The sequence below is a fragment of the Medicago sativa genome, chromosome 5 (assembly GCF_051527215.1).
Source record: "Medicago sativa cultivar Bolivia chromosome 5, Bolivia_mono, whole genome shotgun sequence".
NCBI classification, from domain to species: Eukaryota; Viridiplantae; Streptophyta; class Magnoliopsida; order Fabales; family Fabaceae; genus Medicago; species Medicago sativa.
In genome coordinates this window covers 12,793,523-12,805,223 of record NC_140753.1, presented here as the reverse complement: position 1 = coordinate 12,805,223, position 11,701 = coordinate 12,793,523, and the positions used below count along the sequence as shown (strand labels likewise).

General features: G+C 31.2%; 1 protein-coding gene across 1 annotated transcript; it reads right to left on the bottom strand.

Moving 5' to 3' along the window:
- Positions 1 to 3,319: 3,319 nt before the first annotated feature.
- On the bottom strand, positions 3,320 to 10,427 carry HK1 (histidine kinase 1). The gene is made up of 13 exons (XM_085713579.1): positions 10,081 to 10,427; positions 9,700 to 9,942; positions 8,262 to 9,065; positions 7,562 to 7,809; positions 7,130 to 7,289; positions 6,883 to 7,009; positions 6,547 to 6,636; positions 6,193 to 6,387; positions 6,020 to 6,089; positions 5,696 to 5,738; positions 5,294 to 5,431; positions 4,149 to 5,159; positions 3,320 to 3,738 (listed from the first exon to the last, which is right to left on the bottom strand). The coding sequence occupies exons 1-13, from the start codon at positions 10,336 to 10,338 to the stop codon at positions 3,523 to 3,525; spliced, it is 3,603 nt and encodes a 1,200-aa protein (XP_085569705.1). The 5' UTR covers positions 10,339 to 10,427; the 3' UTR covers positions 3,320 to 3,522.
- Positions 10,428 to 11,701: the final 1,274 nt, after the last annotated feature.

Sequence of the window (11,701 nt, the reverse complement as noted above, 5' to 3'; positions counted from 1 at the left end):
TTGTAAAAATAAAGGGTCAAAAGAGCTTATTTTCCTAAAGATAGAGGGTTAATATTTCCATAAAGTTAGAGGGTCAAAAGAGCATATTTACTTAAACATAGAGGACAAAATTTTCATTTTTTTAATAAGGGACCAAAATCACATCATTTTGAAACTTAGGGGTGAAAAATGCATTTTAGCCAACAATTTATCCTATTCCATCCGTTGTATAATAGTGTATGATAATATATCAATTTTATATTCTATTTATTTAATTATCTTGCATCTAATGAGATAAAAGGGGAAAAATTATCACCTTTGTCCTTGAATATATGACCTTTTTTGTCAAATCACGATGGTAGTAATATTAAATTTGTTTGTAATTATTATTGATTTTACAACTTTATCTTTTAAGAGAATTAGTTTATGTTTTCAACATATAATATTTTTTTAGGGGTTCAATATTATATAGTATTTATTGTTGTTTGAAGAAAAATAGTGAAAAATAAATTAGGGTATTGTTCTGGACCGATCAAAGACCTAGGGCCCAATTGTTTAGGCCCAATAACAAATCCAACCCAAATACTGTGTTTGACATTTTACTCGTAACACACCCCTTCCCCGCGGGGGGTACTCGGAGCCACATAGACCAGTTCAAACGAACTGTAACGTCTCTTTCCCACGTTCCCGCGAATCTCTCCCCATCGGTTACACTTCCCACGATTTCCTAACCGCCGGGTACACGTGTGCCTTGCAACGGCTATGCAAACACCTACCTCTATATAAATAATTAGTTTGAAATAATTAAGGGGATAAAAAATTAGTTTGAAATAATTAGCACCGGAAGTCACCTTCTGATCAGGTACGATCGGGTATGTTGCTAAAGAAATAATTAATATAGTTGAAAACGTCAAATATCTTTATAAAAAAAATTCTAATTAGGAATGGACATAGTATTAAAAAAAAAAGGGATAAAGGGGATAAACATACCTATAATAAGAAGAAATTAAAACTTCTCAATATATACAAACACACTTTCATAATCAAAATCAACTTACATGATTATATGACAGATTTATTGTAAAAGGCCATTATACCTTTTTATATATACATTTATTGCTATTAGGAATACACACAGAGTTATTTCTTCAGCAAATGAAATGACAGAGTAAACCACTAAATTAGCTCTTGTTTTTGTAAATTATTATTAAATTAGTCTCTGACTTTATTAATATTTCAAACTAGTGTCTGTTTTTGTCAAGTTTTTCGATTAAGTTCCGTCGACCTTTATGTTTTTGTCACACGACGAGGGACCTAATTGAGAAACTTGTAACAAATACAGAATTAGTTTGAAATATTAATAGAGTTGAAGACTAATTTAAAATTGACTTACAAAAGACATAGACCAATTTAATAGTTTACTTAGCATACTCACTTATGCACGCATAAATAACACTACAACCGTTTACGATAAGAGCTCAGAATGAAAAATTGAACTGCATTTCAGATTACACCTATATGTGGGTAAAACTCTACATTTTTTTGGCTGTTTAATCCAATCCTCTATTTGCTTGGACTTAAAGTGAGAAGAAGTCAAGATATTGGTTTAGTGAGTGAGAGAATGTTGAGAGTTGAGACCATAAGCTTGAAGTCAATTGATTTTGTTAAATAAGCATACATGCCAACCTTAAGGCATTTGGCTTCATCACAAGACATTGCATTTATCGTACTCATCTTTCACTAAGCAATTCGTTAGAACCTGGAGTGAGTATTTAGAATTTCTATTGAAATTTCAATAACTTTCAATTTAAATTCTTCACCTCTATCCTGTGTTGAAATAATACGTATGTTAATAAATTAAACATAAATAAATGTGATGTCAAATGTATGCTTACAACAACCATCTCATCCAATATTGAATCGTATTTAAAAAAAATTAAAGTTCAACCCAACTACATGTTCAATTTATGTAAAATCTTTAAGGTCTAACACTACATTCTACTCAATTACACAAATTACGATATCTTATAACAACTGAAATCCTATAAATACAGTGACCTAAAACTTATACAGATTAAAATCTCATTTTAAAAATAGTAAGTGTGCATTGAACTAACCACATAATATCTGATATCTTGTTGGTTTTCTTTTCTCTTGGGAGTTTGTTGGATATTTTGTTTTCTTTTGTTTGTTTTTGGGGTACTTTTGATACTCTTGAACCTTGTACTCTTGACTCTATGTTATTTAATTTATATATATTCCTTTTGGCATTAAAAAAATAAGCAAATATATAAAACAAAATAAATAATCATAAAATAACATGTTCAATGGAATAAATTGTAATGCAAAGATGAAACAATGTTTTAATAAAGGAAGAAATGCTATTACTTTTAACGTATGGCTTCAAATAGTTTGTAACCAATTTCTTCAAAACTGAATTCAATAGTTTGGCATGAAGATATAGTAGTAAAGGTCTAACTTTATAATTTGAAGAGACATAATAATTTATAAGGAGTTTGAAAATTTGAAGATAAAAAAGGAAAAGGAAAAGAAAAAGAAAAAAAAGATTATTGCCCAAGAATTATCTTCTCATGAGGCAATGTGTACTCTTATAAGTAATTGTTGGATTTGAAGGGCCTTTACATATTTTGTGCTTAGTTTTCTCTTTATAAATAAAAGTTCTGAATATAAAAAATAAAATAAAAATTATACCACTATATTAGACAAGAATCATTGGAAATATATATCATAGTAAATAATGCTGTAACCATTTGTCTCAGACTAGAAGCAAGAAAAGATAAATTAGGCCACCCTTTCCAAAACATAAAATAGTGTTAACATTAACAATTAAAATGAAAAAACATGATGTTCAAAAAGAAAAAAAAATAACAATAAAAATGAAGGGATCAAGTTTGATGGAATGAGAAGCTGAAGATAAGAACTAGAAAGAAAGAAAGAAAAAAAAAAAAAAAGGGAAGGGTGGATCAAGTTGAAAGCCTTTTTACATGTAAATTGCATACCCTTGCCATTGCCATATATACAAGAATAAAGAGAGTTTCGACAAAAATAAGAGGACATGGGTGCAGAGGTGAGAAGAAGAGGGAGTTGTTAGGGATTAATCTGAACCATTGGATCTATCTTACGTGTTAATCTTGAGCTGTTGGTTTTATTTTGTATTTTGTGACAAAAGAGCAGTTGGTCTTAGACTATGTGATGTGAGGAGGCATGTGACTACCAAGTACTATCATTGACTAATAGTTGTAACTTGTAAAGTACAATTTATGAATAACAAACACTTTTTCATAATCAAAATTCAACTTAGATGATTATATGACAAAAATTTATTGCAAAATGGATCATTATACCTTTCTATATACATTTATTTCTATTAGGTTTATAGTTATGAATATACAAAGAGTTATTCCTTCAACAAAGTGCAATCATATCATATGCACACATAAATAACACTACAGCCGTTTACTGATACTAGTGAACTCAGTAAGGAAAATTGAACTATATTTCAGATTACAACTATGTACATTTCTAGGTTGTTGGTTTAGTGAGTGAGAGAATGGTTGAGACCATAAGCTTGAAGTCAATTGGCTTTGTTAAGTAAGCATCCATGCCAACCTTAAGGCATTTGGCTTCATCACAAGACATTGCATGGGCTGTTAGAGCAACAATTGGTATGTGTTTGCCTGTTCCTTCCTCTGATTTCCTTATTGCTTTTGTTGCCTCATATCCATCCATCTTTGGCATCTAATTTTCCACAAACACAGATAAAGCATTAGTATATTTAACCTGATATTCACTTATTAGATATAAAAAAGTTACCTATTGGAGCAATACTTGATAACATTTTATAGCCTGTATGAAAATAATTTGACTTTTTTTTTTTTTAAGAAGCTAAACTAGCCCACTGAAATTGGCACCGGGGAGAATTGAGCCTGAGACCTTTAGAGAAGCACACTTCAAGGTCTCTCAAGCCAACACCACCGGCCAACACAAGTGTTATTTTATGTTATAGAAATAATTTATATATAAGTGCCTGATTAAACTATTTATCCAAACATGACCTATGTCAAACAATTTCACAAGTGCTTATGCCTGTAAATAAGCTCAAATGCGTCAATTCAAACAAGTCCTAATACTGTTATTCTGGTTCATACCTGACAATCCATTAGGATCAAATCATATTGATGGCAAGTTAAAATCTCTGTCTGTGATCTTGTATTTCTATCCTTCTGGAGAGACTCTCTTCTACAATCTTCAGCACTTACCATATAATTAAGAGCATCCACTGCTTGTTGTCCATCACCTACAGCAACAACAACAGCTCCCATTTTTTCAAGCATTATTGTTGCAACCCTTTGAATTACTGGTGTATCTTCTGCAAGCAAAATCCTTAACCCCTCAAGTGATTTCTTATCATTCACTTCTTTTCTTGACCTTGTCACCCTATCATAAGCTTGTGTTGCAAAGTTTGTTTCTTTAGCTTTGTTGTCTTCAGAGGTACAAGATTCTTCTTCCCTTGGATTATTTTCTTCCAAATGTTCATTTTCATCGGTTAACTTTAAAATTGGTTTTTCACTAATTTCAGATATATCAGAATCATCAGAGCTGGTAGCAGCTTCAAAATGAGTAGAATCAATCTCAAGAAACTCATGCAAATCACCCTCTTTCATGTTTTTCTTTTGTAACTCAAGATTTCTCTCTTTTATAACAGCTTCCAAAATATGAATCATTTTTGCTTTGTATAGAGGTTTGTTAACCATTAGTAAGTGTCCTTTCCGACGAAGCTCCGTCTTTATGGTATTTGATGTGTCATGATTCAGAATCCACACAAATTTTGCTCTTCCGAAATACTTGTGAAGGAAGTTAAGTTGTTTTTTCCATATATCTGTGCTTAAGTCAAGCAAACCAATGTCAACAACAATGACAAAAATTGGATTCCTCATATCTTTGATGCTTAATAGTTTAGACTTAAATCCTTCAAGATTTATTGGATAATGTGCATCAAAGTTGTTATTGTTATGGATTGAACTTCTTGCATGAAAGAGTTCCCTCAAAATTTGTGTTAGTCCATTCCATTCAGATGCTTCCATTGTGCACACCCCTTTTTTGGTTAACCACTTCGATGTTATTATTCTACCCATATTGCCTTGTAGTGCAAGCAATACCTGCATTCACACTTGGTATTTAATAACCTATTTGTTATCCTTAAATTTCTCTTGCTTTTAGTGAAATGTACATTTTTTAAGATGAATTATATTTATTTTAAAGTATTATTTGCAAATAAGAATAATATACTCACCACTAAGCCATTGTCTGTCAAATTTAAAGCATGTTGCTCTGTGACATCCATTGGTGCACTAAGAAGCAAACATAATCTCATCAATGTTCCCTGACCCTCCTTTTTGGTAACCTTGATTTCTCCACCCATCTTATTAACCTGCCATCCAACAAAAATAAAAGGAACTTATATTTAAATAAGCAACCTCAAAAACAATCACACAATCACACATTCCCCGATTTGGACTGTAGGATCAACATTGGGCGGCTCATGTTTGACTTTTAGACCTAGTTTACCAAAGGAAATGTGAATTTTTTTATCTTGATCTTGTTCGCCTTTTTTTCTTCTTCAGAAAACACACTAATAAAGAATGATATTATAGTTTACTTATTTTGAAACTTTAGACATTGAGATCTTACTCACCAAGTTCCTAACGATGCAAAGACCTAGACCAGTCCCTCCATGCCTGAAATAAGTAAAGGATTCAGAAATCAGTAAATTCACATCATTTGTAAGAAAAAACAAACATTGAGGATGCTTAATTTCTACAGTCATTGCAGTCGGCTGATCTAAATCGTTGGATAAAGATCAGATGACTCACATCATGAATTCAACAACTCATAAACTCCAAAATTTCAATTGTATGATCTTCACATACTACCGAGATCATTGACTATATACATTGACAAATAACTGCATCAAATTCATTTCTTATGTAGTCTATGTTAAAAAAATTAAATTGCTTACAGTCTAGTAGTTGATGGATCAGCTTGCTCAAAGCTTTCAAACACAGAATCCCATTTGCTTGGATCGATACCTATACCACAACATAGGAAATAAACAAATGTGATTTATTCGTGGACTTATTTTATTTTGACAAAAAGAGACAGTTCATGAAATGTAAATTTTAAGGTGCATACCACAGCCTGTGTCCTCAACTTCAAACCAAAGTATCACTTTGTTATCTCTCATAGATATTCTCTTTGCATGACTTGCATTTGGCTTCTCTTTGCTCTTATGTAAATTTCTTGATTTCTTCTGATCAAGATAAAAATTCGGACTATCGTTGCAAGAGTTTGGATATTCACACCATCCTCGTAGAATAACATGACCAGCTGTCATGCATTTACAATAGTTCAGAATTAGATTAGTCTCTTATAACACTCATTGTGATATTTTTCATATTTCGAGATTATAAACTTATTCATAATTTTTTTACTACCACTATTGTAACTACCAAGTAACTATACTAGAACATACACATTTTAACTTACATGTAGTAAACTTAATTGAATTGTTGATCAAATTTGCAAATACTTGAACCACCCTGCCAGAGTCACCTCTAACTAATTTTGGCATATCATCTGCATGAAAAATAGTTATTGGTTAAATTAAATGCATCAGAAACTTGCTAAAAAAATATCTAATACCTTTCATTGAAATTAAAGTCTACGATGCAACCTATGTAGTCCAGACAACACCAACACATATGATTACATTTAATTAATTCATTTGTTCAAATTATAACCGGTATGAACATTTCAGTGTTGTGTCAAGTGTCCGTCTCAGTGTCAGTACTTCATAGGTTGCAACCAAATTGAGAATCATACCAGAAAGGTCTAAAACAGTCTCTACATTGTGATTAATGCACTGAACAGAAAACATATCTACAAGCCCTTCAAGTTCGCGTCCCAAGTCGAATTCTGCATCTTCTAGTACAAGTTTTCCAGACTCCACCTATATAGTGTAAAACATTAGGAAGCTTTTTGTTAGAAAGAAAGTTTTTTATTATATGTGCAATTGGTTTTCAATTATATTTGTATAAAAAGCTTAGCTTATTAATGTAATATGCCATACCTTGCTTAGATCCAATATGTTGTTAAGAAGACGGAGTAGAGCTGTTGAACATTTTCTTATTTGAGTAACTGTTGAATATTGTTCATTTGTGAGACAATCATCAGATATAAGAATATCAAGCAATCCAATTACTGCTGCCATAGGTGTCCTTAGTTCATGACTGTCATACAAAACCAAGAAAAAACAAACCATGAAGCTAATTTATGAACAAAATATGTAACAGAATTTGAACATTATAGGACATGACACGGCTATAATATAACACACACAGTTAACATGCTCAAGAAACACAGACATGAAAATGACACGTAGAAACCGGTAACAGTTTTTAAAAATAGAAGTAATTGAATGTAAACAAATGTGTCAGTGGCCTTATTATATCATGAATTGTACTAATTTTTTTTTTTTTTAAAGTGAACTTAAAAAACAAACCTCATGTTTGCGAGGAATTGACTTTTATAATTGCTTGATGCCTCTGCCTTCCTTCTTGCTTCAAGTTGACTTATCAGTTCTGCTCTCAGATTCATTTCCTTTGACACTCCATTTGTCAATATCAAAATGCAAACACATCCAATGACAAAAATGCATAAAGATGCAGATATCAGAATAACCAAAGTTTTGAAAGATCTTTCATCCACCTGTCCCATAATATACTTTCTTGGTATGATGATTACGCCTACCTGCACAAAGTTTACATCATAACAAAATGATTGGTTACTTAAAACAAAAATTAAATAGAGGCAGAATTTTTTTTCCTGCAACTTTATGCATAATAAAATTATTTGAATAAAAAAGAGTGACCACCAGAGTTTAAAGAGTTCAATGAAGGTGCATTGTCGGTGTAAATTAGTTTTGTAAAACTAGTTTACACTAACAAAATGTTAGACATTCATTAGATGTCAGTGCGAAACTAGTTTACACTAACAGTACATATCACCTTTTCTCAATTTTAAAGCACAATCTTTAATATTGTAAAAAAATTGTGGTCAAATATGACTGATGTCTCGACAAGGCCATGGAGACATAAAGAACCTTAATCATTGCAACCATAATCAAAGTTGAGGATCTTATATAAAACCTTGGTGATCACCTAAAAATATTTTAAAAGCACGAGTCTATTAATAATTATTACCAAAGGAAGTCTCTTCAAGTTTAGGTAGAACGAGTCAATATAATATTGCTGATTCCCTAGCTTAGCATTCTCAACATGAACCTCATGAGTTGAATTAGGAAAATGATTCCCATAAGTTCTCTGCAACCACTCAGCTCCAAGTCTTATTATATCATCTTCACAATCCACAGCCATCTTAAGCTTTGGTGGTGGCTTAGTCGAATTTGTAAGTAACGGTGCACTAGTAGAAGTTGCAAGTAAATAGCCTTGTTGAGAAGTCAAATACATGTGACCACTATGCATCTCAACTAACTCTCTCATTAACTGTCCAACACTATAAAATGCAGTTGTAACACCAACAACAGCCATAATACTTTTATTAGAAGAATCCCAAACAGGTAAAGCTGCCGAAAGCAAAGGCGAATCTGTAAATTTACTAACTGCTACATGCCATGTAGCTACACCATCCGGAACTTGTGAAAGTCCTGCTATGTTGATCAAATCTTCTGGTGCAATTTTCATTGCTTTTCCGATTTTTTCGCCTGTGACAGGATCAAGTGGTTCTCTATACCAAATTGCTGAAAAGTTACCATGAATTGTTTTGTCATCCCAAGCTTGATGAGTTGAAAGGGACTTGACCATGTTTGAGGTTGATGCAACCATGGAGTAATTTGAAAGATCTGAGTAGATGTAAAATGTGTTGTTATCTTTTAGATCTCTATGGAATGCTTGAACAAATCCATTCTTGTAATTGATTGTTATTGAGTTTAGTGCTTTTCTACTAGCAAATAGTGACCATGTTACTGCCCTCATTGCTTCATATAGCTGCTACAAATAAAAGCAGGACATACATAACAAAAATTGGTTAGGATGATAAGTACTAATATGATCTCAAATATAAGAGTAAGTTTTGTTATACTTTACTCCCTGAATTTCATCAATTCAACCTAGCATGATTGAAAAATTTCATACTGAAAAAGTTCACACACTTCATACATAATTTTATCTAATATATAATATATTAAATAATAAAATACTGAATCTAAAGTTATATCATTATTATAAATATGAAATTTAAATACATGACTTGACCACTAAGATAGTGCTATATTATTCAACAGTTAAATTTGTCTCTGAAATAGTAGAGGTCAGACAATTTCAACACTAAAATTAATGAAATTTTAAAATAATTTCTGAAATAGAAAATTTCGATCGTAGTAGTCGTTCTGAGACAATTTAAATAACTAAATCTACCAATCTTATCAAAAAAATAAAATAATAACTAAATTGACCAAATCAAAAGGACTAATGTAATTAAGGATTTCCAATATCATAGATATTTAAAATTTAAAAACAGACCAATTTAGCCATAACTGACTTAATTATCATTCACTCAACTTCACATACTTAATGATAAAACAATAAGAACAGTAGAATGAGTAATAAATTAAGAGTCAACCTCAACTTGCTCAGCTTGAGATGCAGGATTGCTATAACGTCTGATCACATATTGAGACAACTTGACCTGAGCTGTTGTAATTTCAGAAGTAGAATTCAAAATATTCCACATCCTCAAAATCGGACGTTGCAGAAGTTCATAACGCAGACCATACGCCAAACTACTCAATGATTTTTTCGTATAAATCTTTGTGAAATGCCATGTTAATATGGTCAATAGCCCTATCAAGATGGCTAACATTACCTGCATAAAACAAAATATTATTTTGATCATATCACCAAATCCATATTTATCTTTTATTAAGATAGATAAACTATATAGTAACTGAATTTAATAAAATTTTAGAGGCTGTAACATAAATATATATAAAGTTTCACTAACCATGATTGCTAATCTAACCACAAAAACACTGTAGTAGGATGAAAGACAGTGACTACTAGCATATTGGAATTCTTCTTTTTCAACATCTCTGTGGAAAATTCTTCTACCTCTTGGTGAGTTACTTTTCTTCCATGAATTGGTAAACCTGAATAGTCTATTAAACATGTATCTATATTTATTGCCCATTGGAGACCTTGAACTTGATGAACATAAAGAATTTTCAGAATCAGAACTTGCTTTGTCTATGTTTTTTGCCATAACTCATTGCTATATCTATGAGCTTATAAAGTAAGTGAACTCATATCAGAGAGGTTCCAATTTATTTTTGTTTATGCCTCGTGTCAGACAGAGAGAAACCACTATGTTTTCAGTATTCTATATATATATAGTGTGTGCTTATGCAATAAAGTTTTAAAAGGATAAGTTATTTAAATGATGCTTAAGCATGAATAGTATTGGTGGCAATGTGAAAAACAACCAACATGGTGTGACACAAGTGATTGATATCCAGATCATTAACCATTTGGTCGAGAGTTGATTTGGTCGATGCGTAAAGATAAGAATATATGTTGAGAGATGTTAACCATTTAAATAGACCTCGTTCTCTCAAAAAAAAAAAAAAAAGACCTCGTTCAATTTGAGCTATATATTAATCTTTTTATAGGCAAGTTAGTTTTGAGAGTTGAAACTTTGAATATCCTGATTAATATTATTTGATGTTCTTCAAATACATATTATTTGATATCTTAATTTTAACAAATAAATTAATGATGAGCAATATATATTCTATTTCTTGAGTGCTACTGCTTTGTCCTTGTCCACTTGTTTGTGCAAATGCAAAGTAGCAAGAGGTTTGGTTTTATTAAGTGGGGTGATTTATTCCTCACCCAAACGAGATAATTCTTTGTTTGTTAATAAATTTATTTTACAAATCTGTTTGGTGAGACTAAGTCGTATAAAGTTCGTACGATCAAATTAGAGTGGTTTGATAATAAATTTATTTTATAAGCTAAAGCATTTTTTTCATTAGATTTTTTTTAGATGCTACTTACAGTAATGTTATCATATCATTTTTTCTTTCACTTTTAACCTCGTTATTTTTCCTTAAAAAAACGTCATTGTCTTATTGAACAAATTTCAATATTAATTTAAAATATTATTTTATAGGGTTAAATATTGATTTGATCCCTTTAAATATGTATCAACTTTCATTTTTAGTTTTTCTAAAAAAATTCTTCAAACTTTGGTCCCTCTAAATTTTCGGTTACCAATTTTAATCCCTACTTTTTTACTTCATGTCGCATGTTTCAAGTGAATCTTAAACTATTTAACCTTTAATTCATCTATAACCTTCACAATAAGTACAAACTGATGCATAAATAATACATGATCTGTCTAAAAATACATGTACTAACTAATGAGTACATTTTTGTCAAAAAAAAAAACTAATGAGTACATCATATACAAGAACATAGTCGGTGTACAACAACACCATGACAACTAATACATAAACTAATAAATGAAACACATTAGCATAATCATTCAGCCGCTTTCTCCTTACCCTTGTCACGAGTCACATGTGTATCTGAAATAAAATAAAAAGGGATTGGGATCTCAGTGA